Raw genomic sequence first — 24,760 nt, 5'->3', positions numbered from 1 at the left:
TTCTCTTCCTCTCTATTCAGATCTCTCGAGAAGTGAGCAGAAGATCGGCAGATCAACCCCGCCTCGGCACGGCTGGTCTGTTCGCAAAGAATACGGCATAGCGCGCTAACACCATCTCAGACCCTCCCCGAGACCTCATCTCCCGTTGAAGTGTACACCCGTCGTCAGGATCTGCTCTAGTTTCTCACTGTTCTCTTCACCCTTTTGCTTTCTGATCGTTTTGATCGTTTGCTGGTGAAAGACCCGTGCGACCCCTCCCGTCCCGTTGGAGTAGTGCATCGAAGTTCAGGAATCGCCTCGCATCTACTCGCCAGCGCACCGGTGGAAAGCGAAATGTAAGATGGGTTACCTTGGATACCTCTGGCGCTCTGCCAAAAAACTCTTCTCCAAACTCGCTAAGTAGTAGGAGGGGCATCTCATTGTTGTTATTTTTGAAGCTGACCGTGTCCTGTCACCCCTCAGATCCACCGATATGGTTCAACAACCCCCCCAACCAGGAGGTTCGCGGAAGATCTCCTTCAACGTTTCCGACCAATACGAAATCCAAGATGTCATCGGCGAGGGCGCTTATGGTGTGGTCTGGTAAGAATCAACCCATTGGAAGCGGGATGAGGCATATCCAAGCTAATATACTCTTAGCTCTGCCATTCACAAGCCGTCCAGCCAGAAGGTTGCGATCAAGAAGATCACTCCATTCGACCACTCCATGTTCTGCTTGCGAACACTGCGCGAAATGAAGCTGCTGCGGTACTTTAACCACGAGAACATCATCTCCATTCTGGATATCCAACGGCCTCGCAACTACGAGGGGTTCAATGAGGTTTACCTGATTCAAGTACGCAAACTATTCATTTTGCACAAAGACAGAGTGTTCAATGGCTAACTAGTTTTTTAGGAACTCATGGAAACTGACATGCACCGAGTCATTCGTACACAAGACCTGTCCGATGACCACTGCCAATACTTTATCTACCAGACCCTTCGAGCCCTCAAGGCCATGCACTCCGCCAATGTCCTTCACCGAGATCTCAAGCCTTCCAACTTGCTTCTCAACGCCAATTGCGACTTGAAAGTGTGTGATTTCGGTCTGGCGCGATCGGCCGCATCCACCGACGACAACTCCGGATTCATGACGGAATATGTGGCCACTCGCTGGTACCGTGCACCGGAAATCATGTTGACCTTCAAAGAATACACCAAGGCCATTGACGTGTGGAGTGTTGGATGCATTTTGGCTGAGATGTTGAGCGGAAAGCCTCTTTTCCCCGGAAAGGATTGTACGTGGTCCCTGTATTTTCTACTGACATTCCATCTAATAGTTTATATGCAGATCATCACCAGTTGACACTCATCTTGGATGTGCTTGGCACACCCACCATGGAAGACTACTACGGTATCAAGTCTCGCAGAGCGCGCGAGTACATCCGTTCTCTCCCCTTCAAGAAAAAGATTCCTTTTAGAGCTCTCTTCCCTAAGAGTAACGATCTGGCCTTGGATCTTCTCGAGAAGTTGCTATCTTTCAACCCCGCCAAGCGTATCACTGTGGAGGATGCCTTGCGTCACCCCTACCTGGAGCCCTACCACGACCCCGATGATGAACCAACTGCACCTCCCATTCCAGATGGGTTCTTCGATTTCGACAAGAACAAGGATGTATTGAGCAAGGAGCAGCTGAAGCGTAAGTGCCTATTCCAACCCTTTAAAAGTCAATGCTAAGAATCCTTCCAGTCCTGATTTACGAGGAGATTATGCGGTAAGAGAGGATGAGCTGCGAAACGAAACATCTTATTACGCATCATTTAGTCGGTCACGAAAGCATACAATTTATGCCTGGTGTAGAGAGAAAAAGAGAAAAGCAGCTGGAAATTCAATGTAATTGTCTTCTTGACATCAATTCGAGTTCGTACAGTATACTATATGCCTTCCTGTAAAGAACTAGGGGTATGAATATGTAATAGATAGAAATGGGTATCATCGCCTGTTCGTCTGCGCATCCATAAACTGACGAATGCCATCTCCAACTCCAAGAGGAGTAGGATTCTCCGCACAAACATCAGCCTCGAACGCAAACTTACTCTGCAAATAATTGCGAGTAGTCGGTCCAATCGTACTAATAAATAGTCTGCGCGAATCATCCTTAATAGCATCTGCAAACGGACCGAGTCCCAAAACACGAAGCATAGCCTCACACCCAGACGGCGAAAACACCACAACCCAAAGAACAGGCTCACTCGCATACCTCTGAACAGCGCTCTCAAAATCCCCTTCAAACGAGCCCATCTCCCCCGTTTCGTACACCACAATCTCATCCACTGAGATCCGGTCTGCCAGGGAAGAGGGCCCCATGAGGGTTTTTGGAATGATGTCGCGGCGTTGTTCACCGACTAGGAATAGCAGGCTTGGTTTTGTGGAGCTCGAGCTGAGTGGGTATATGGCGTTGTAGTGCGCGAGAATCATGTGGGCGAGGTTCTCGCCTGTACCGGTGTCGGCGCCGTGGATTGTTGCTGTGGGGAGATATTGGTCTCGTAGTGTGGTTAGGGAGCGGGCTGTGGCTGGTCCGACGGTATATAGTATTAAAGAGGTGGTAGTGTCATATTCAATGGGGACTGTAGGGCTCCAGTTAGTACTGAGTCTTGGTTTTTTTTTTTTTTTGCTGGATCAAGATCAGCGTTGATGCTCGACATACGGCCATCTTCCTCGATCATCTTGGCAAATCCCTCCACTGCACGCTGGCTGGTGAAGATGAGTCCGCCATATTTCTTAGGCTCGGTATCCGTATTGGCATTGGCATTTGTATTGTTGCTCGTGTCGAATGCGCCAGACGCGAATAGACCCCGCACGTGAGCTAGGTTCTCGGCGTGGAAGCGATGCTCTAGCACTGGAATGAAGGTGGGATCATAGCCTTGTTCAAGAAAGAAATCATCGTAGCCATCATGGGGGGATGATTTGGTCTTGAGGAGTAGAATTGGTGAAGGCATCGTTGAATTGAGAAGTGAGAAATTTCATTTTCATTTTTGTTATCAGGAAATAAAAAGTGGCCCCGCATCACGGAGTTACTCCATCGTACTCCGTACGTTACTCCGTAGTTCTATAGTATATTTGGAGGAGATATAGAAGTATAATAAGGGTTTAACGATTTGTTCCTGATCAATTTCTAGACAAAAGGAAAGGTGGAATTTGAATTGGCTTTAGAAGCGGCTTTATATACAGTAAAAACACAAACTACTGGCTGTCCAGCACATGCACGTACTTCTTATCCTCCTGCAGCTCCTGCTCGGTGGCTGGGGGAAGATCGTAGTAGGATGCGCTACGGTATCCTTGCTGTAAAAATGGTCAGTGATTATCCCCAGATCAGGACCAGTGGGTAAACGTACCAAGTAGTGGAAGGTCAGGTCAGCCAGATCGGAGGTCTCGGTCATGCCTAGGTCCTTGAAGGTCTTGGCTGTGGGGTCGATAACCTGGTCGATAAACTCACGCTCCACCTCGTCGGCGGAAATGGTGGGCCACCACAGGAACTTGTTGAGGTTGTGGGCAAGAGGCTTGAAGACAGCCTTAGGGAGGTTGATATGGCGGCGCTTCTTGATGATCTCACGGTCGACGAGCTCAGCGATCTCGGCGGTCGAGTAATTCTTGGGACCGTAAAGCTCGAAGGTCTGGCCGGCAGTGCTGTCATCGTGCAGCATCCGCTCCAGCGCATGACCGACATCAATGGCCTTGACACGAGTTAATTGGAACGGATCTTCATTTATATTGACAAAAACTTACGTGAACGGGCCAGTAGCGCTCCTGCATGTGGTTGGCAGTGAGCAAGTTGGTGACACCAGCGAGCTTGTGCAGGAGATTGTCTTCGAAGCCGAAAAGAGGGGCCGGTCGCACGATGGTGGTCTCGGGGTAGATGGAGCGGACGACCTCCTCACCCCACGCCTTTGTGGCGAAGAACTCGGAGGGGGAGTCCCGGCTGGCATTGTAGGAAGAAACATGGACGAACCGGTCGATATCGTATTTAGCGACAGCCTCGGCGATGCGCTCAGCGCCGTCCACGTGGACATCAGTGTAGGAGAAGTTCCTGCTTCAAGCGTCAATGGGACATTCCGCATCTCCAGTAATAGCTTGACGCTGGCTCTTGACTCACTTGGTGGGATGTTGGCGACCAACAAGGTTGTAGACGATATCGGAGTGACGAACGGCCTCCTCGATGGACTGCGTGTTGCGCAGGTCGTATTCCTGTGGAGAGGGATCAGAAAAGGGTTTGAAGGCGATTTGAGCATAGCAGAGTCCTCATACGATAAAGTTAACACGGCCGAGATCACCGGTGACCTTCAAGTGACGCTTGGCCATCTCCTCGCGGTAAGGGACCACAACGGTGCAACCCTGGGTAGCTGCGCGATATCAGTATTTGTCCAGCACCCAAGGACCAACTTATTTAGGGCTTCCACATACCGAGTTTGTTGACAATGTAGCGACCCAAGAAGCCAGTGGCACCGAAGACGGTGGCAGTATAACCTAGAGTTCCATGGTGAGCCAATCGAAGCGAGTATAGGGTCGAGGTGACGAGGGTGCGGTACCTCCGAGGGATGAGCTAGAGGCGTAGATTGTGAGCCAAAAAGAATTGAACCTCAAAAAGTAATTGAGGACTTACCGGCCACCTTGGACCTTCAAGATCGGCTTTCCGGTGCGAGTAATGGCAACATCTTGGAGGTTGCGCTGGAACTGAACGTGGAAACGAGGGGCAGCGAAGGCGCGTGGCCCTAGGGCGGACTGGATGGCCCGGGACTTCTGCATGGTCTCTGATAGAGCGTATACGAGACCAGCGGGGAATTGGAGCGGAGAAGGGTGACAGTCGATGTACAGCAGGAGCAAGCGGATGAGATGCAATTCGCAGGTTTCGGCACGGGACTTGACGCTAGACCTGATTCGGAAGTAGAGCAATGGTAATCGTTCAATCGATGGCGCTTTAATGGGGAATCGGATTGATCAACGATGTTTAATTGTGATATATATTCTTGCAATTTGCAGTTTCAATTCTATGCAGCTTTTATATGCCTTGTCGGGCTTGTAGTAGTTTCATCGATATAGGGTCTGACAATTCATCCATTGTGATTGGATGCAACTTCAAGTACTCGACCTGCTGTCTAGTTGACTTGGCCTCAATGATATATGAGGGCAATACTATATGGCGGCGACTTCGTTCTGTTATGATTAATTTGAATCTTACATTTCAAGATATGGCCCTCGTGAATCATCACTAGTATATTGCATCTTTCATTGAGTGGCAGAAGCGAACAAAGTATAGTAAATGGAGGACTATTTAACTATGGGAAGTGGCATTAAAACATATATATACCAAGGGCTTACAGCTACGCACACCAACCTTGCTATAACCACACAACGGGGCCTTTAATTACGGGAAAAAAACGAGGAATAGCAAAATGTGATAAAATTTAAATTGAACAAGCTAAAAAAACAGCAAAAATATACAACTGCTGTGTTGCAATGTGGGGTTCCAAAGAATAGTTAGAGGATTATGTTGGGCAAACCACGGCCATCTCTGGTAAAAGGCAAGAAATGGGTTCTGCACTAGTATGTCCCAATCCTCGACATTTACACCAAATTTGGGTACTTATCTACCCTTTGAAAAATGGTGGACGCGGGTTCGATCCCCCCAACTTCCACTTTTTCTTTTTACAATTACATAACGACTTCAAAACAAACCCCGCATCATTCCGTACCTGCTAATTGTTATCATCTTAATTACTCACTTCTAGCCATGTCTTCTGCTTCCTGCATCTTCTGCAAGATCATCAAGGGTAATTCCAACTTCTTCGACTTTCGACTCTATGCGCTATCCCATATTTGATACTAATGGTAGTAGGTGATATCCCTTCTTTCAAACTCTTTGAGAGTGACAAGGTCTTTGCCTTTCTCGATATCCAGCCCTTGAGCCGCGGCCATGCTGTGAGTTTTCATTCCATGCTGTGGCAATAGGCAATATATTTGCACGCCATGTACTAGTGCTAATACACCTGAAAAGCTTGTGATTCCCAAGTTCCACGGCGAGAAGCTCATTGATATCCCTGACGAGGACCTTGTCGAAATCCTGGTAAGTTAATCTGAACTGATAGTATAGAGAAAAGCCCTAATATGATCATTATAGCCTCTGGTCAAAAAGATTGCCAAAGCTTTTGGTGCCCAGGATTTCAATGTTTTGCAGAACAACGGACGTATCGCCAACCAGGCCGTCGACCATGTAAGTACAATTGATGTTACTGATTGATCCTTTACTGACCATTGACCAGGTTCATTTCCATATGGTATGCCATTCGGCCTGATATCCATTCCAAACTGCTACGAGTGTTCCAAGAAGATATGCTAACTCTGATATAGATCCCCAAGCCCAATGAGAAAGATGGTTTGACCCTTGGCTGGCCTGCACGGGCCACCGATATGGAAAAACTGAAGATTCTTCATGAAGAAATTAAGGCCAAGATGTGAACAGCTTGTACTCCAAGTACTCCTCAGCTCAGTGAACTGAACTTGGATTTGATGACTTGCAAAAGATCAAATTCCAATTTATGAAAATTCCATGAGATTCGCAGCTAAACCTTTCTAAACCCTTATCATCAATCGGTACACACTCCGTACTCCGAAGGGTAGAATCTGCCCACAAGTCTAGATTAGATGATCAGGTCCACTCGCCATAGTCTTGAATCATAGCTCATCAGATTAAACAAATTTCACACATGTCATGTAAGCAGTTCCCAATCCCAATCAGGCCGCCACTTCCTTGGAATCGGCATTCTCCGCAGCTGGGTAGAATTCAACGGTGCCACCTGGCTGGATTATGTTGATTCGATCGTAGAGTGAGCGAGTTCGAATATACGGATCCAGCTCCCAGTATTGCTTGCGAAGCTGTGCAATCAAGTCATTACGCTTCTCCTGGACAGCGGAGACTGCTTCTGTTTCCTTCTTGAGACTGGCACCAATCCATTCGATGGTGGTATCCTGAATCTCCACGGCCAACTTTTGGCGCTCGGCGAGCAAGGCATCCCGGGTCTCGGTGTCTTCCATCTTGATGTTCTCGTCCTTTTGCGGCTCTTTGTACTCGTATTCCCATTGTTCATCACCGTCCAACTCCTTCATAATTTGGCCAGGGGCGATAAAGGCCTCCAAATCTTCGCGATTTTTGGTGAAATTGATCTTGGATGCAACGACAGGGTCCAACCAGCCCTTAATGACGCTCCAGATACCTAGAAGGGAAATCAGTAATTGTAAGGAGAATTTCAAAAAGGATACGAACTGGAAAACACCCATGGCGCCTTGTGGATTAGCACAGCACCCAGAGATTCGGGATAGTTAGCTTCGAAGCACTTGATCATGAACTTGACCGGTGTATAGTCCTGAAAAGAATGTGAGTTAGCGAATCAAAAAGCGAGAGAAAGGATCTCACCATGTTGGCCAAACCAAAGCCTGTCATATCAAAGATGATTGTCTATTGCCGCGTTAGATCAGACGAAAAAGAAGTAGTGGTGCTGGAATTTCTTACAGCGGTCTCAACGGGATGATTGAGGAGTAAGCGGGCCGTCTCAATTGTATAGACAGTGAAGCGCTCCAGTGGTTCCGGCTGCTGATCACCAGCGCGGTGCAGGCGCACTCGCACCACGCAAATGGGACGACCAAACTTGTCCACACCGTGGAGGAAGCTCTTACCTAGGCGCATCTGCAGTAAGAACTCCTCGCCATTCTTCTTCTCGATGGGATCAGAGCTCTGACTCTGCTTCAGAGCCTGCGCTTCGCCATTAGCCATGACGTCGTCGTCCACGTGCACATCCTGCAAGCGCCAGCGCATGGTGGAGATCAACATGATCAGAGCCTTGTTCACATCCCACTTGCGAGCGCGTAGGAATCGCAACAGCAATGAGTCCGGGTTGTCATGCTTCACCATGTTCCAGAAGGATGTTCGGATCTCGTCCGGAGTCATCTCCTGCAGGGCCTGCTGGAACTCCTTGGATTGTCCATATTTGTCATCGCCGTCGGTAATGTTGATAGAAGCCAGGTTGGATGAGACGGAAGTAACGCTCTTGGTATCTTCTTCATCATCTCCTCCGCGGCCAAACCAACGGTGCTTGGACTTCTTCTTGCCCTTATCCTTCTCCTTTTCCGCGGCGGAAGGCTCCGCAGTGGGTTTCGCATTCAGATTCAGGGCATCGAGCTTGACTCCAAAAACCTTGAGGGCCAATATCCAGAACTCTCGAAGTTTCACCTCCTGCTCCGGGGTGAGGGTACTAATGGTACCTGGCGCGGGCTGGAGAGACATGACGTCGAGCGTATTGATTCTTCCGAGAAAGGGTTCTTGCGCCGGGCCTTTAGAAGGAGTGAAGGGTGAATCCTGGGAAGAAAAGTAGTTGTGCAGCCAAGTGCCGCCACCAATGGCCAAGATAGAGAAAGTGATCCAAAAAGTCGAGGCCTCTTTAGGACGTGGTGTGGAGTAAGGATGTAGATAGGAGTGTGATCGGATGCACGCGATCTGTGGGCGGACAAGTGGAATTGATTTGGCCGAGGAGTGGAGATGTCGGCGCAAGATTGAACAAGCGCGCATGAGAAAAAGAAAGAAGATAGGAAAGTGAGGAGCCTGAAACAAGATAAGATGGAAGAGAGAAGTTGCGTTGTGGCAGAGGTGGATTCCCTCAAAATCAAGATAATGACGATCGTTTTAAGTAGAGCGTCCTACGAGGTGTACTGTTCCTATTTCTAAATTTCGATTCAATTCAGATCCAGCACACTCCTAAATATTATGAATTATGAATTAGAGGAGTAAATTGTATTAAAATATAGAAGGAGTAGAATTAATTACTTCATCCCCCTCCAACGACACCGCCTTTGATGGGTCTCGATCTTGAAAACTAACATCAACATCGGCATCAATACAACAACAACATCACTCAATCAACATGGAAGTCCCAACACGATCAGCCTCACGTCCGAGACCTACCTCTCGCCCGACAACACCTCTACGAGCGAGTTCTCGATCCTCCCTCCGCGAAGCTCATGGCGGATACAGCATTGGAAATGCGAGAAACTCTCAGCCCGCCATTAATGCCCTTGAACCCCAGTTTGCAGAACTGGCTGATTCAATGGCCGATCTCGAGGCCAACTTCATGCATCTACAGCTCATGCACGAGAGTTTGACTCGATTCAGCGAGAGCTTTGCCAGTTTTTTGTATGGCATGAACATGAACGCGTTCTGCGTGGATTTTCCCGAGGTTAGATCAGAGACAAAGTCTTTTTATTTGTATAGTTCACTGATCAGTCAAAGGCCCCTATTCCCGATTCCTTCCGGAGAGCCCAACAGGCAGAAGAACAAAAAGGTAAGAGTATTCTGATACTCTGAACAGGCTTTGAGTCTAACGCCATACAGAAGCAGAGATTGAACCCACCCGACCAGACGATGGAGAGATGACTTTCCTGTATGTATTTCCTATGAGAGTTTCATGTGCGAGTTCCAATGGACTAACAGTTGATCTAGAACCACGGACACCACATTTGTCGAGCACCCACCCAGCACAGTCTCCAAGCCGTCCAGATACGCCACACGAGGAGGTACTACGCGAGGCACGCGTGTACCCGCCAGTAACCGGTATACTACGAGAGGGGCCAGCTCCAGTCGTACTCGACCTAGTGCCCTTCCCAGAGGGCGTGGAACTGGAACTGGAACACGATGACCCACGGCCTCACATCCTTACGAAATGCTGGAAGATAGAGATACCCCCTTCGATTATATTCATGAAGATGCTGTTTGACTTGATATGAGAAATGAAAATGGATGAAAGAATTAAGGAATGAAGTAGAAATAAAGAGTATGGAGTATAACGGAGATAATAAGCAATGGAGATATGGATGGATCCTGAGGCGGTAAATCAAGATCACGCGAAAAAAAGATATCCCGACCGGATCTCTTGCTCCGAGTCATTAGAAGAGATACCGTATCTTAATATCTTGATATAGTAGTTGCTATATCCAACTTCGCTCATCTTCTTAGACGAATACTGAAGATGGAATATTAATCGAAAACAGAAACAGTGGGGCATCATTGCATCACCTCCAAGGCTGGAAACATCAGCCGCAACCCTTGCACATTTGCTCCTCTCCCTTCTAGACGTATTTTCACTGGTACAGTGGTAGGTATAAAGTCCACCCTCTTCTTCAATCTATCATGGACCTATTTTTAACTATCTGATAGTATAATGCTGGTCTTGCTCAGGGGGAGTCTGTGAGGCCCGAAACACATCGCTTTCTCTATTCACCATAGTGGGACTTGCACTTCGACTTCGGCTTATTATTACCTACTTGGGTATTCAGCCCTGACTTCCAAGCTTCTATATTTGCTTGTCTACTGCTTGTCTACTTCCATATTCCAAATTTTGGAATATAAAAGTCCATTACCAGGCTCCTTCTTTACTCTTATTTCCTCCCATTTCGTCGCATATCCTTTGCGTCTAACCCTCATTAATCGTTACCTTGCCCTATTATTCTTTTTCATAACATTTCAACATGGCTAATCTCGACTCTGTTCATCTCCTCTCCGAGGCGGCCTATGGTTGCGGTATGTATACCCTCAATGCCCTGCGTAACCGGGGCTTGGCTAATCATACTGATTAGAACACCTTGCTGCCATCTTGAAGAACGATCAAGTTGCAATCCAATTCAAGAATGGATTCCGCAAGCACTTCCACTCACTTGCCCCATACACCAAGCCCGAGGTAGTGCCCATTCAGGTCACCGGTCTTCGGACCGTGGCATCCCTCAAGCCGAAGTACAATTGCTTGCTCTGTCCGGAAACCTGCTTGGCTACGGAACGCAAAGCTCACACAAAAAAGACAGGACATTCTTTCTGTAAGTGCTTATAATGTGACAGAATTTATACCCCCACTAATACTCTCATGCAGATATGGAATCTCGCAATCGATTCGTTTTCTGTGAGAATTGCCTCGATTTTGTTTATGACCATGGACTTGAGCGAATGTGCGGCCCTATCGCATCGTTCGACGTAGAAGGTAAATCTTCCAATCTCTTCTTCGCTACAAAGCAGCTAACTAACTTCTGTATAGAAGTTAAGGGCAGATGTGTCCCTGACTCGGCTTCTGAACTTTATGTCAAGACAAATGCTAACAAGAATCCATGTTCCCGCCGTGGGGCTCGCGGTGTATGGAACATGGGACAAACTTGCTATCAAGCCGTGATCCTACAGGCACTTCTTCATGACCCAACTCTCAACGCCTACTTCCTGGCTGGTGGCCACGATATCCACACATGTAACCGCAATTTTTGCATGGCATGTGCCGCCAGCGAAGTCTTCATGGACTTCAACAGCGGCGAAAAGACCGAAGCCGTGTCCGCGGCAACCCTTCTCTATCACGGATGGGATGCATCAAGAGTAAGTGACGGAAGGAGACTGCTGTAGACAAAGTCTAACTTTCAAATAGGAAATGGCAGGATATCGTCAGCAAGATGCCCATGAATACTTCCAATTCTTAGTTAATGCACTGCACGCCTCAACTCCCGGACACGCAGAGGGTTACGATACAAAGTGTAATTGCTTCTTCCACCAGACCTTCTACGGCGAGCTACGCAGCAGCGTTATGTGCCGCAAGTGCGGCAAAACCACTCACACTTACGACCCAATGGCCGATCTTAGTCTGGACGTACAACTTCAGAGCAAGAAGCGCAAGCTGGGTGCTCGCTCTACCGGACCGGCTGCAAGCCTGATTGGTTGTCTTGAGAGCTTCACTGCAGTTGAGGACTTGCATGCCTCGACTTACAACTGTGAAAAATGCGGCAGTACTCCGCAGGGAGCTTCTAAGCGATTGCAAATCGGCAAGCTTCCCCTTATTCTTTGCATGCAGATCAAGGTTAGTATCTTAGTTCCCTTTATACCTTTTTGCATACTGATCTCTTTCCCTAGCGATATGAGCACAAGTCGAATACTTCGGAGAAGATGGATGGCCATATTGATTTCCCCCTGACTATAAATATGCTTCCTTACACCGTCAAAAAGGACAAAGAGCCCGTGGACACGTCAAAGTACATCTACGACCTATCCACTGTTGTGGTCCACAAGGGCACTATGGACACTGGCCACTATTACGCCTTCACCCGCGTAGCTGGCGATCAGGTACGTGGGCATCAGCCTTTGATCATGAATGCGTTTTATCTAACTGCTTGACTAGTGGGTTCTGATGGATGACAACAAGGTGACCGTTGCTACGGCGGCAGAAGTTCTGCGCCAAGATGCGTATATGCTCTTTTACGGCATTCGTTCAATCGAGTCGGATAAAGCCAAATCTTAAGTATTGTAAGGAGTTGAATGATGAGTTAAAAATTGGATTCGTAACATGTACATAGCGCGCGAAAATAGTCGTCTACAGTAAATTGAATCTCTATGGCCGTCTACTCTCGTAGAGTAGAAGCGAAATGTACCTTATCCAACTTACCACATAGACAGGCCTAGACTTCAGTGGAAACTCGCAAGCTTGCTTCTTTGCGGGATTGGCACCTGCTGAGAAGACATGTGTCAAATCGGAGATATACGGTGCTCATCCTTGTCCGGAATATACGGGAAAATGGTCCAATGGTCGTGAGTTGAGGAGGCCAGTGAAGAGAATTCCGTCATAGGTATTTGATAAGGAAAAAAGGATGATTTAACATAACATCCTTGATTTTTTTTTCAAAATCTCCATCACACAACAACCCCAGTCCCCTCCTCGTCCGAAAATGTCTAGGCGAGACACAAGCAAAGAAAAAAAATGTCTCCATGACGAAACAATGATATTTTGGAGCCGTCATGCGAAAGAACGAAGTAGTCGTATTCGTAAGCTTCGAAACTTTCTCCCCACCCTAGACGCTATTGAGACCGAGCGTCGGGGCACTTAAAAAACGGATCATGGACGCAAACGGATCGAGAAGGGCGTAAATAGGCGGACATGGGTTTTTGATTGCTTAGCGGTACTGTTGTAAAAAAAAGGGTGAACCAGTCAGTCTCCGTCACGACAAGAATTCCTTCCACTCGGGCTTTTTTGATTTATCGTGGTCGATCGAGTCGAAGAATGCGAATAAGAAACGAACCTTGTTGAAACCGATGTCGGTGGACTTCTCACGGAAGCACTGACGGCAGATGTTCATCTGTAGAAACATATTAGCCACAATTGTTCCATTTAAATATTCCATCCATAGCTTTGCGTATCCATGGAAGAGATCGGATATGGTGGTTTCACATACACCGTACTTGCGGATCAAACCAGCGCGGTGGGCGCAAACACGGCTGTGATCGAATATGTATTAGCAAAGGCCATCCGTCCAGTAATTCCTCCTGATTCGTTGTTTCCAGATCGATTCCATTTCTCGTATTGTCGATTGCTTTCGTTGAATCTTTCATCGGGAGATAGGAGATCCTAGGGGGAAACACACCATTCACGGGAACCCTTGCCGTACCTAAAATGCTATTAGTTCCTGGAGAGGTTGTCGAGGCTCGGAGATGAACTTACTTGCGGGGGCGGCTGTACCAAACGGACTCGTGAGTCATCTTGAGATGTCGTGGGGGGAGTTGACGGGGTTGTTGAAGAGGTCGTTGGCGCTGTTGAAGAAAGTCGGAGGTTAGGGTTGGAAAATCATTGTGTGCCTCCCCAATTTGGAATGCACGGACCACACTCGCTTGCGATGCGCTAGTCTATAATGGGAGATTGAGTCATGTGACTCGATATACTGTATCATGGGGGGGTACTGGGCTCCTGAAAAATGTCGCACACGTGATATTTTTATCAGGCTTAGCGTCTTGGCGTAAATGTTTACAATCGCGTCTAGGTGTTCATCCCTATCTATACACGCCCTATCTATACACGCGTCATTAAAAATTACCCTGCACCATGGATACCACTACCTTTTTTTGCTCGAAATGCCGTAATCCCCGTCCGACCGAGGATTTTGATCTTAATAAGCAAGGGAAGCGAAAAAGCCTTTGTAATCGTCATACAAAGAAGCGTTCTCTTCAGCGCGATGATTGGGATGAATTTACTATGCTTCTCTCCCAGCCTCAGCCTCTTAATCATGACTTTGAATTTGATCTTGATGCTTTGCCTATCAAGTTTGGCTCTGAGTTTGATAAAGAGGAGATGGGAATAGCAATGCATAGTCTTTCAGATTTGATCTGGCAGGAAGGTGGATTCCGATTCCGCCATACCTCAACTGATTCCCAATATCATCGGTATAGATATCATTGCTCTCAGGATGAAGCGCATACCCGAAGCTATCAATCTAAGGTAGAAGTTGAAAAACAGAGAGATGGCCGCCGTATAGAGCGATTTCCTTGTGGAAGTAAGCTTATTATACAGCCATCCTTACTTGATCGGACCCTCCGTCTTTCTATTCAACATCACTGGCACCCGCCTTATAAAGATCTTCAAGTTCCGCAAGTCATACACGATCTTATTGACTCCCTTGTCTTGACCCATGCTCCTGCAGAGATTTTCCGCCAGGTTAGGGAGCATCCTAAAGGAAAGGAAGTGTCAAGGCACCAGGTCTATTATATCTGGCATAAGGCAAACTCAAAGAACTGGCGACGCCATGATGATCCTCTAACCTCAGCTCAAATGCTTCTAAATAAGGCAGATTTCCAGAATGGAAGGTATCAGGCCCACCAAGAGATCTTTAAAGCAGGCAACTTATCAGCATTAGGTAAGTGTTGCGACAGCCGAGAAACAAGGCCATCAACAGACGGAAAGTATTTCGGCCGAAAAAGCTTCTGCCAAGACAGTGACTCTGGAACTAGATTAGTATATCACGGCATCCTTGAACGATACGCATTCATCGCAAACGACACCCTTGAGCGATGCGCATTCGCGACAGCAATGTCCCGTCTTCACCGTCTCTTCTGTCTCGGACGAATGATGACATTCGTCTAGGGCAGAGGGGCACCCATATACTATAAGTAGCTAGTTCTTTCATCAATGAAAAAGCAGACTTCACAACAACCATAATATTCAGTATTGTAGAGACCACTACACTTGGTGGTTTATCTACGGTGTTGAGTAGTGGTTTGTTGAAGCTCACCAACTCCTTTCTACTGCAGTAAACTCCAATTCCCTTTTACTGCAGTAAGAACTCGAGCACCATTCTCAGTAACGAGCGACTAGCTAGCTACGCTCGCTAAGCGAGCGATAGTTCTACTAAGTCGTCTCGTCCCTGATATGGTCTATTAAATGAAGGCTATATTAGGTAGAGAGCAGCGGATCTTTAAAGGACGATGGAGAGAAGCCTTTAAAAGGTAATGGAAAAAGGATGCAAGAAAAACTGTTTGTCTAGATCAGATAAAACAGCATCATACAGATCCTTATCAATGGGTTTGTGCCTGTCCTACCTTCTTACTTAGTCGATTCTTATGCTGTAAGCATATTATCTACTGTTTTAAGACGCCACCTCCTCAATTCTTTAATACTGTTTCCCGCCATGATACTTGTCCTTTTTGGCGGGATGAGCGATTAGAACTTAAACCAGAGTTCAAACGCAGTGGTAAAGAGCCTACTCCACTACCAGATTATGAAAGCGATACCTCTTCAGCATCAGATAGTGAGGAAGAAATAGAGGAGGATGAGGAAGAGGAGGAGGATATTCAAGCTCAATTAATAGCTTGGCGCCAATTCCAATTTGATACTATATCAATGGTTGATGATCAAGGAGAAAGGTTTGCAAAGAAGTGGCTTCAGTATATCAAAAGCCAAAGGACTCAAACCCAGAAGCTGATTAATGAAGCTAAAACTATTCGGAGCATGCGGACGATGCCTAAAACTTGGCGGAAGCACGATCATCCACTAGGTGTTTATTTACAGTAGTTAGAATCGGACTTAGAAGAATTGAACTTGATTTGAATTAGTAATGCTATTGAGATTAGTAAGGCTTGGCAAATATCACGTGTGCGACAGTTTTTCGGCTGCCCATTACGCACACTTTACTGTATCTAATCTACATCACGTGGCTCTTTCCTGCCTTGTTCCGATACCGGAAGTTGCTTCTTCGTAAGTATTACTAATGCGCCTCGTCATTCATCGAGCAATGATGTTATGTTTTATTCTGTCCCCTGCTTAATAGATGCAATTTTTCAATGTTGAGAAATTTGCATACCATTAGCATACCGTAAACTCTCAAAATCACCACCATTACTCCATGTTTTTTTCAGTGATAGTCCATGATATATGGAGTATTATTAAGAGTATCCAGGTATACAAAATTAGCCTGCCGAGGTGCCCGCAGTCCGACTAAACTCCCCGTGGTTTAGATTGGAAACTGGCCGAAGTGGGGTGAGAACTAACTGTAGAAGACGTTATTTAACCCCAATTTCCGTTTATCAAAGATTCACCCAAACAACTCTCTTCTCACAGCTCACCCATACATAACTTCAAAATGGCCTCTAACCCTCCCGGACCTTGCTGTGCCACTGGCTTCAGACACGAGGGCGCACCCACCGGCGAGATCAAGACAATTGACGGCGGTATGTTTCCTGCTCTGGCTCCCCCGCTACCCTCAGTACTTACTATCTTATAGTCAAAACCTATATTGTTTCTCCCAAGAATCAGCAGAGACCTGAGAAGGCCATTGTCTTTCTCACTGATATCTTTGGCATTTTTAGTAACTCTCAATTGCTGGCCGATGAGTTTGCTAACAATGGCTACCTGACTGTCATTCCTGATCTTTTTAACGGAGATCAGATCAGTGTCAGTGACATGGAATCTGGCAAGGCCGATCTTGGTGCTTGGCTTCCAAACCACCAGCCCGCGAACATTGACCCCATTGTTGAATCGATCGTCAAATATGTCCGGAGTCTGGGCGTGAAGAAGATCGGGGCTGTCGGATATTGCTTCGGTGCTAAAGTATGTTGCGATCTATACTCCGATGCTATTTCCAACATCATTAATCTCCTCTAGTATGTTATCCGCCACCTGAAGTCCGGCAAGATCGATGTCGGTTACTCGGCTCACCCCTCTTTTGTCACCCACGAGGAGCTCGGTGCTATCGAGGGACCCCTCTCTATCTCCGCTGCTGGTAAGTCGTGAACCCCCAGACCCGTATTGAGAGGAGTACTGAACCGGGATATCTGTGTTTTTAAGAGACCGACTCGATCTTCACCACTCAGCTCCGCCACGAGTCCGAAGAGACTCTGATCAAGGTTGGAAAGCCATGGCAGATCAACCTGTTCAGCGCTGTCACTCACGGCTTTGCCGTCCGTGGCGACCTGAACGTTCCCATTCAGAAGTGGGCTAAGGAGCAGGCCTTCTGCCAGGCTGTTGCGTGGTTCCGCCAGTATTTATAAGGGTCACACGAATAAACCAAAATGGTGAAATATACATAGGCACTTAATAGTGATAAATCGCTAACGATATTAGAGAGACATCTGTTCAGACAGCCAAGCTATAAAGTGGATAGAATGATTTTTACCGATGAATATCTGTACTTGGTAGATTGTTGTGAAGTTGTACACTCGTAAGCTCCGGTCCGAACGGGGAATAGTGGCGATCGCGACCACGCGCCCACGCTTTTTCACTTGTCGAATCTTCACGTACTCTTCCGTCTTCTCCTGTAGAACAAGCTTCCTTTCTCTACTTTGGTCTTTAACCTGAATATTTTTCTAATTCTCTGCTTCTACCGTGTCGCGCGTCTTTTACTTGACTTGATCGCGTGCCGTGAGTTATATCCCTGGTCAACTCAAAAGACTCTCCCCCCTTTGGTTCTAACCAGCGTCTAGACCATTCGTGCTCTCATCTCGCCGTCAACCTCATATAACTCTAATACTTCTGCATCATTGTGTGGTTGTCGCGATTTCATCTTCTTTTCAGCTCTCGGTAAAAGCCAGGTTGTCCTTGAACCCTTGACCTGCTGAAATTATTCCGAACCTCTTGCATCTGCCCCGTTCAAGCAATTGTTTCTGGGTAAATAAGCCTATAATTATTCCGACATTTTCATTTCCTTTTACGACTGTCAAGATGGCTACTCCGACCGCTCTGCCACCGCTCCCCTTCAACCCTTCTCGGGTACGATCATATTTGATGCGACTACCTCTGTTCACGCGCCTCGTTGTGTTGGTGATTTTCGCATTCTGGCTCGCAGAACTGCAAAGTGCATGGAATGTGGTACAATGGGGTGCCCTGATTCCGGACGAGATCAACTTCGGAACTAGTATGTCTTGAATTCTCCCATCGCACTTCACAGGGAAAAGGAGAAGTACGACAAATTCGCTAACTGCAATTCTTTCCTAGTGTACCGACTTAACACTTTCCCTTTCATTCATACGGGATTCTTTCACGCCGTATTGAATACCGTGGCCCTTATCCCGCTTTTGGAACGATTCGAGGCGGAACATGGAACCCTCACCTCGATCGCCTTGTTCGTTGGACGTAAGTAGTCCTTGGTTTGCGAATGACCTGGAACATTTATCAGGCAGATGTGGAAATTTCTAGGGAAGCTAGTCGTGCTAATACATTGGCCAGCGCTTTCTACATTCCCCGCCGGTATCTACCTCTTCATTGAGAAGCTGGTTTTGCACCGGAACACTGCTGTGGTTGGCTCCAGGTGAGTTCTACCCCATTTAGAAGGAAATGACTATAGCTAAAGTGATCTGAAGCGTCTGGGTGTTTTTACTTCTGGGCTCCGAGGCCATTCGCACATTCAAGTCCCATCCGTACTTCAGGTGAGTTTTCCACCCAGCGTATCTGACCTCTTGTCCCGCAACTAATAGATCATGAAGTCTCGGTCCGTATAAGATTCCTACTTGGACATCACCCTTGTTTGCTTGTGTCGTGCTTTCCATTCTGGTATCCAACGTGAGCTTCCTGGGCCATCTTGCTGCTATTGCAGTTGGATATCTATGTAAGTATCCCTTTTTCTTTTACCTCGGCTGATGTTGGATAAGTCGCTGATTTGACCAGTTGGACTTGGATATCTCAAGGTGTTCGTGCCTCCGGAGAAGGTCCTTCGATGGATTGAGGGCAAGCTCAACCTCTTAGGCCGACTGCCTCACTACGTCTCCGTCGATCAGAAGACCTACGGACGTTATGGGGTGCTGCCTTCAAACAACGCAGCTGGTTTGAGTGGAAACCCAATTCCCATGTCCTTCATGGGATCCACACAGCGTCTGGGTTCGTGAGAGTTACAATTTTAATTTCTAATGTATATTTTGCCAATGATTTTTATGATTGGGGAGGCAGAATTATGCATTTAGACAGAGTCAAATCTCTTAGCATAGCGTTGTTTTTATTTGATTACAATTAAATCTATAAAACTTCGAGAAATATCTAAAAGAGCTACTATGAACTGAGGCTATGTCAACTCCAAAGAAACCCCAGCCTTTTTACGCCCGAGTGAACCAACCTTGGAACATTTTATTTCTGCATCTGGCCGATGCGATTAACAGATCTGTTACTAACGATTATTCCATACCATATTGCAAAATATTGTAGTCTGAGTGGACATTTCAATGAGATGCGCTCATTGCAATGGTAATGTCGTTTGAATTCGCCGGCGAGGGTTCGCGTCGACTGCGCATATATTGATTCTGGCCAGCTGAGGTCCGAGACTGGACCTGTGATGCTGCACTCGTATCTTCAAGATGCGCAAACCAGATGGAAGAGTATGGTAACACGAAAGTGTTTGGGATATAGATCATGGTCACATGACCTAAATCACATGATAGCTAGACAGTGATACCAACATCGAAAGCGACCACGCTCCACGTTAAGGCAATACTGAGCCCCGGTGTCAGGGCAATCTTTAAAGTTTCAATTCATTGTTCTATCTAGCCTCGCACTCACTGTGTAAATTATCCTGCAATCTCTACCGACCCAAAAAATCGCGCTAGAAACGGCCTCTACTCCGTACTCCGTACTCCGCACTCTCTGGCCTCTTCACCTCCTTTTTATTGAGTCGCGACATGGGAATGACTCTCGCATATCTATAAAATGGCAATTAAATGTGCGCGTGAAAGCTTGAAATAGCTCACTCCCTACCCCGTAACCAAACAAATCAGGAACAATTCCGAGGCTAACTCGTGATTGATAGCTGCTATCCGCAACTTGCGGAGCAATCCCCAGTTTCTTTACGTCCGACTTCCCAACCTCTTGTCGCTCCTGTGTATCGTTGTTGGTGTGGCCTGGCTTCTACTCCTTCCCTTGAACGAGTACTCGCGACAAACCTACATCTCCGAGAACGCGCTCTTGCCCGGCCAGGTTCATGCCTATTTCACAGGCAGTGAACAGAACATATTTCGAGGATACAAGAAGGAATTGGAAGGGTTGTTAAACGAGTCGCCCGAAACCGAGATCGAATTGACCCCGTCGTAGGTGGAACGGTTCGAAATATGGTGACTGGGGAGCTGTGTACTAACAACCGTACAGGATCTTTGACAAAATACACTCGATTCTACAAGTTGCAGGACTAAAAGTTGCGACGCAAAAGTACCAATATACCTCTGCCGGCATCACGCATCAGGGGGAGAACATCTACGGCATTATCCATGCGCCACGAGGCGATGCAACAGAAGCTATTGTTTTGGTTGCCGCATGGAAAACTGCCGATGACGAACTCAACCTGAATGGAGTCACTCTGGCTCTCACTCTTGCCCGCTACTTCAAAAGTGAGTTTTGCACCGACTTATCCAATCTTTGTAGAACTGGCGAAGCTTACAGTCACTAGGATGGTCATTATGGTCCAAAGATATCATTTTCCTTTTCCCATCCGACAGTAAATCTGGCACGCAAGCATGGATTGATGCTTATCACGACCTACACCCAGCATCTGTGCAACCGTTGCCGCTGAAGAGTGGCGCATTGCAAGGTGCTTTGGTCATTGAGTATCCATTCGACCACAGGTTCCAGACATTGCACATTGTATATGACGGTGTCAATGGTCAGTTGCCCAATTTAGATCTATTCAACACAGCCGTAGCCATTGCGGGAGGTCAGATGGGATTCGGAGCCAACCTGCAAGAAATGTGGGAGCACGACGACAGCTATAAGTCACGTTTAAAGACGATGCTTCGCGGTATGACCAAACAGGGTCTCGGACATGCCACGGGAGCTCATAGCAGCTTCATGCCATATCATATCGACGCTATCACCCTACAGCCCAAGGGCGAAGGTTGGGAGGACGAAATGGCACTGGGACGGACTATTGAGAGTCTTTGCCGCAGTTTAAATAATCTGCTAGAGCATCTTCATCAGAGCTTCTTCTTCTACCTGCTCATGCAGTCTAATCGCTTTGTCAGTATCGGCACTTACCTTCCAAGTGCCATGCTCATCGCTGGAAACTTTACCATCATGGCAATTGCCTTGTGGATGCGAACAGGGTTGGACTCGGCTACTAAATCTAAGCCATCTGCCCCTGTTGAAAAGTCGGAGACTGGGGCAAAGGTCCTTGAAGTGCCTGTTACTGAACGACTACTTGCGTTACCACTCACCCTTGTCACTGGGCTACACATTCTTGGCCTAGTTCCGCTCTGGATTTTCAATAACCTTTCACACCAAGTACGTTATATTTACCACGTAATCAGCCCCATTGGGCCATCTTACTGACCATCTTCATAGTACTTCACGGCAGCCACTTACATCTTCGTCGCCGTAGATGTTGTCATTCCATTACTTCTAGCTGCTCTACTCTCTCACGGCTTGGGTCTATCAGTACCCATCATCCCCCAACAGTACTTGTTGATTAAATCGTTCGCACTGCTTCTGTTGGGCCTGTGCCTTTCCACCCTCGCAACCCTCAATTTCTCCCTTTCTTTTATGATTGGCCTGCTCTGCGTGCCGCTCAGCTTCATTACTCGGATCCACGGCCCTTCGGTGCCTGTGCGATTCGCCGCATCGAGTTTGGGATTGATTCTTCTCAATCTTCTCTCTCCGCCCACCGTTCTGCTGGGCATCTGCTGGTACATGCAGGTGTCTATGGAGAGCATCCTGACACAAGCTGCTTTTGGATGGGATGTTTGGGGTATGTGGACCCAGGTGGTGGTATGGTGTGTATGGTGGCCCGCCTGGCTCATCGGATGTGTCTTGTTGGGATCGTCGATGTTCTGATCTGCATGCTACGATTACGCTGAAATTACCATGACTCTTCTGAAGTCCATGAGTATATGTATAATGCAAGATAGATTAATCTTTACCACACAACAAACCACCGTATTCATTCATTAAAGATAACATGGTTGAGACAATTATCTAGGTAAATAAACTTATGCAGCCCAGACATCCTTGCCAACACCCTCGATCCAGTGGCCCAGCTGGTTCACACCGGCATCCCAGTCCTTCAACCTGTTTCGCATTCCATCGATCTGCTTCATATCTAAGACCTTCGGCTGGACCCAGTTGATTTGTGCCACCTGTGCCATCTGATCGATCGAGCCATGCAGCAAGCCCAGTGACAGAGCCTTCATGATCAAATGCTCAATCTCATCTGGTTGCACCTTGGTCTCGGAGGCAATTGCGGCAAAAGTGAGGGATCGGTCGTGGGGCGGGCGTCGGAACACCATCTCTGTCAGCGCCGACAAGGAGATCTTCTGGTACAAGAACACTCGGTGCGATTCTAGCAGCTTGTTCTTGCTAATGTTGCCTGCAAGAACATCATATGCGGTCAAATCACCCCGGTTGAAGGCGAAGAGGAGATCACGGAGCCACTTGTGAGGTGTGTCGGTCAAGGAATCTAGGAGGGGGTGCAGAAGGAGCTCGCCAAAGTTGTAAATTGAGTCGGAGACAAGGGCAGCAACACTGAGATTGTAGGCGCGCGACACACGCTCGGTCTCTGATAGTTCCTCCAGGTCAATGCACGCCAGGTACAGAAGGGCGTTCTTGTAAAACGAGGCAAATTCTTCCTTGGCCTGGAATATTGTAAGTTAGGGTTTTATTTTCGATTAATATCACGGCCAGCTTCTTGTCAGGCTTTCGAAAAAGAGAAACATACGTGGTAGTAGTCTGCATTCACTTTGTAGAATGAGGCATGCACAGCGGTCTCGACTGAGTCGAACGAGTCCAAAATTCGCTGGCAGGCGGCTAAGTCCTTCTGTGTTCCATCCAGGTCTGGTAGTCGCAGTTTCACGTTGGCAACTTCGGCAAGTGCATAGACATAAGCGTCTTGTGATTCGGGTTGGTCCACCTTGTTCGCGATGGATGTGAGGAAAGACAGGCGCTCTTTGTCATCTAGTAAAGCCCTCTGCTGTTAACCATTGTCGTTGAAGACCTCGAACAATATGATATGGACTAACCTGCGCATTCCGTTGATGCCATCAAACCCAGGGAAGCGAACTTCAATTGGTTGATGCGGTCGGCAAAGGTGAGCACGAACTTCTTGAAGATGGCCAAGCGCTGTGGAGCACTCTCAGGCATACGGAAAAATTCCACGAGGGAGTCTGTGAGCTGATGCCATAGCTTTCGCTCCCAAAAGTCTTCAAAGGTAAGGAAATAGGGTTGCGTCTCGGGAGTGCCATATGCTGTTTGCTCAGTCAGGAAGTCGGGGATTTTGGACTCCATAATGGAAAGCGTTGGTTGGAGAGGTGGGAGGTGGAAAATGGATGCAAAGATAGTAAGTAGAGGAAGGAAGAGGGTAATGAATGAGAAGATTGTTTTGGATTGCAGGTTTGTGATGAAGAAGATGGAGCTGTGGTGATGAGTTGGGGAGCTCCGGGCGGTGAGAGCTTTCCAAGGCACTTCATTTGCCAAGCAGTGACGTGCAATCAACATAGTTAATCACCACACCTATTAACTAATATCTCATCTGAAACAAGTTGACACGATTGTATCAGAATGCTGCGAACATCTCATCCTTTTTCTGCTAGGTGACCGATATACGAATCAATAGCGTTATATCCATCGACGGGTCCTACGTGGTTTGATATATTTCCAAGGTTACTTAACGAAAATAGCGTATCCCTTCTCTCCTATATACGAGCACAATTAAGCTAGGATATACCTCTTTGGAGACGGGAATATATAGAATACGTTCTGGACCATTTCACAGATGTTCTGAAAGACTCATCTTTATGTCATTCCTTTATTATGATTGATGCGTTAGATATATGTACGTGAATGGTCTCCACTCTCTTTTGGATTCTATCGCCCAGGAGTCACCAGCGTACCTATAATTAAAGTAGGTCGTCTCGAGCCGTAATTAACCTAATATTATAGAGTGTCTTGATCCTACTAGATAGCTTTGATATCATCAGCGCTAAACTAAAATTCATGTCGAAAGCTGTAAAAAGCTTTATCAACCACAAGCTCGACTTTCAAGGCTATTAGCGAAAGCCAAAGGATATAAAGATGATACCTATGACACGATCTATCACTACTTGCCGTCAAACTCGGAAGACACTTTTCTATAGGTAGTTTTAGTCTATGAAAACCTTGATCGAGTACTACCGAGGAATGTTTCCAATAAAATGATGGACTAATTCAACCAGAATGCCAATGCGATGGAATTTACAAGCCAAGCAGTCAGATACTAAGTAATCTATTCGCCGATGAACTTCTAAAGAAGTTCTGGGAGCCAAAATTCACTGGATTTGATAAAGTGGTCATCAGTATGGCCTTGCATCACGTCGAGCACCCTGATTGTGCACTAAAGCTACTATCGGATCACTGTAAGAGATGGGTGTGTGCTTCATTATTGATATTGTACCATATTTGGACAAATAAAGTGACTACGAAAAGCACAATAAGTGATTCGCTGACGAAGCTACAGC

At 47.0% G+C, this 24,760-nt stretch overlaps 12 protein-coding genes across 12 annotated transcripts; 6 read left to right on the top strand and 6 right to left on the bottom strand.

The window, feature by feature from the left end:
- Nucleotides 1-196: 196 nt before the first annotated feature.
- N7495_003529 (uncharacterized protein) lies at nt 197-415 on the bottom strand (the record flags this gene model as incomplete). The annotated part of the gene is made up of 1 exon (XM_057206180.1): nt 197-415. One exon carries the CDS (start codon nt 413-415, stop codon nt 197-199), a length of 219 nt encoding a protein of 72 aa, XP_057063860.1.
- Nucleotides 416-472: 57 nt separating this feature from the next.
- On the top strand, nt 473-1,757 carry N7495_003528 (mitogen-activated protein kinase; the record flags this gene model as incomplete). The annotated part of the gene is made up of 5 exons (XM_057206179.1): nt 473-582; nt 640-835; nt 896-1,277; nt 1,331-1,678; nt 1,729-1,757. The coding sequence occupies 5 exons, from the start codon at nt 473-475 to the stop codon at nt 1,755-1,757; spliced, it is 1,065 nt and encodes a 354-aa protein (XP_057063859.1).
- A 214-nt stretch (nt 1,758-1,971) lies between these two features.
- On the bottom strand, nt 1,972-2,978 carry N7495_003527 (uroporphyrinogen-III synthase HEM4; the record flags this gene model as incomplete). Its single annotated transcript, XM_057206178.1, has 2 exons — nt 1,972-2,606; nt 2,687-2,978. The coding sequence occupies 2 exons, from the start codon at nt 2,976-2,978 to the stop codon at nt 1,972-1,974; spliced, it is 927 nt and encodes a 308-aa protein (XP_057063858.1).
- Nucleotides 2,979-3,222: 244 nt separating this feature from the next.
- N7495_003526 (complex I NDUFA9 subunit family protein) lies at nt 3,223-4,782 on the bottom strand (the record flags this gene model as incomplete). The annotated part of the gene is made up of 7 exons (XM_057206177.1): nt 3,223-3,321; nt 3,375-3,713; nt 3,766-4,066; nt 4,133-4,224; nt 4,285-4,379; nt 4,441-4,565; nt 4,640-4,782. The coding sequence occupies 7 exons, from the start codon at nt 4,780-4,782 to the stop codon at nt 3,223-3,225; spliced, it is 1,194 nt and encodes a 397-aa protein (XP_057063857.1).
- Nucleotides 4,783-5,767: 985 nt separating this feature from the next.
- On the top strand, nt 5,768-6,492 carry N7495_003525 (HIT family protein; the record flags this gene model as incomplete). Its single annotated transcript, XM_057206176.1, has 6 exons — nt 5,768-5,807; nt 5,873-5,955; nt 6,032-6,100; nt 6,155-6,247; nt 6,297-6,311; nt 6,385-6,492. 6 exons carry the CDS (start codon nt 5,768-5,770, stop codon nt 6,490-6,492), a joined length of 408 nt encoding a protein of 135 aa, XP_057063856.1.
- Nucleotides 6,493-6,768: 276 nt separating this feature from the next.
- Nucleotides 6,769-8,596, bottom strand: N7495_003524 (CRAL-TRIO domain-containing protein; the record flags this gene model as incomplete). Its single annotated transcript, XM_057206175.1, has 4 exons — nt 6,769-7,247; nt 7,298-7,397; nt 7,448-7,489; nt 7,544-8,596. 4 exons carry the CDS (start codon nt 8,594-8,596, stop codon nt 6,769-6,771), a joined length of 1,674 nt encoding a protein of 557 aa, XP_057063855.1.
- A 352-nt stretch (nt 8,597-8,948) lies between these two features.
- N7495_003523 (DASH complex subunit DAM1) lies at nt 8,949-9,719 on the top strand (the record flags this gene model as incomplete). Its single annotated transcript, XM_057206174.1, has 4 exons — nt 8,949-9,260; nt 9,314-9,365; nt 9,416-9,464; nt 9,524-9,719. The coding sequence occupies 4 exons, from the start codon at nt 8,949-8,951 to the stop codon at nt 9,717-9,719; spliced, it is 609 nt and encodes a 202-aa protein (XP_057063854.1).
- Nucleotides 9,720-10,548: 829 nt separating this feature from the next.
- Nucleotides 10,549-12,344, top strand: N7495_003522 (uncharacterized protein; the record flags this gene model as incomplete). Its single annotated transcript, XM_057206173.1, has 7 exons — nt 10,549-10,600; nt 10,657-10,890; nt 10,944-11,051; nt 11,106-11,431; nt 11,481-11,906; nt 11,960-12,169; nt 12,225-12,344. The coding sequence occupies 7 exons, from the start codon at nt 10,549-10,551 to the stop codon at nt 12,342-12,344; spliced, it is 1,476 nt and encodes a 491-aa protein (XP_057063853.1).
- Nucleotides 12,345-13,038: 694 nt separating this feature from the next.
- N7495_003521 (40S ribosomal protein uS14) lies at nt 13,039-13,576 on the bottom strand (the record flags this gene model as incomplete). Its single annotated transcript, XM_057206172.1, has 4 exons — nt 13,039-13,176; nt 13,273-13,315; nt 13,462-13,485; nt 13,539-13,576. The coding sequence occupies 4 exons, from the start codon at nt 13,574-13,576 to the stop codon at nt 13,039-13,041; spliced, it is 243 nt and encodes an 80-aa protein (XP_057063852.1).
- Nucleotides 13,577-16,446: 2,870 nt separating this feature from the next.
- N7495_003520 (dienelactone hydrolase family protein) lies at nt 16,447-17,353 on the top strand (the record flags this gene model as incomplete). Its single annotated transcript, XM_057206171.1, has 4 exons — nt 16,447-16,534; nt 16,588-16,913; nt 16,968-17,085; nt 17,151-17,353. The coding sequence occupies 4 exons, from the start codon at nt 16,447-16,449 to the stop codon at nt 17,351-17,353; spliced, it is 735 nt and encodes a 244-aa protein (XP_057063851.1).
- A 670-nt stretch (nt 17,354-18,023) lies between these two features.
- Nucleotides 18,024-22,106, top strand: N7495_003519 (GPI-anchored transamidase subunit GAA1; the record flags this gene model as incomplete). Its single annotated transcript, XM_057206170.1, has 10 exons — nt 18,024-18,216; nt 18,297-18,434; nt 18,528-18,609; nt 18,662-18,727; nt 18,785-18,906; nt 18,966-19,175; nt 20,095-20,371; nt 20,430-20,668; nt 20,728-21,557; nt 21,618-22,106. 10 exons carry the CDS (start codon nt 18,024-18,026, stop codon nt 22,104-22,106), a joined length of 2,646 nt encoding a protein of 881 aa, XP_057063850.1.
- Nucleotides 22,107-22,261: 155 nt separating this feature from the next.
- N7495_003518 (proteasome regulatory particle lid subunit RPN9) lies at nt 22,262-23,552 on the bottom strand (the record flags this gene model as incomplete). Its single annotated transcript, XM_057206169.1, has 3 exons — nt 22,262-22,903; nt 22,987-23,222; nt 23,288-23,552. The coding sequence occupies 3 exons, from the start codon at nt 23,550-23,552 to the stop codon at nt 22,262-22,264; spliced, it is 1,143 nt and encodes a 380-aa protein (XP_057063849.1).
- Nucleotides 23,553-24,760: the final 1,208 nt, after the last annotated feature.

Source organism: Penicillium taxi (genome assembly GCF_028828555.1).
Source record: "Penicillium taxi strain IBT 34144 chromosome Unknown utg000003l_segment0_segment0, whole genome shotgun sequence".
In the NCBI taxonomy this organism is placed as follows: Eukaryota; Fungi; Ascomycota; class Eurotiomycetes; order Eurotiales; family Aspergillaceae; genus Penicillium; species Penicillium taxi.
The sequence above is the reverse complement of the archived record's forward strand: the minus strand, read 5'-3'. Positions and strand labels throughout refer to the sequence as shown.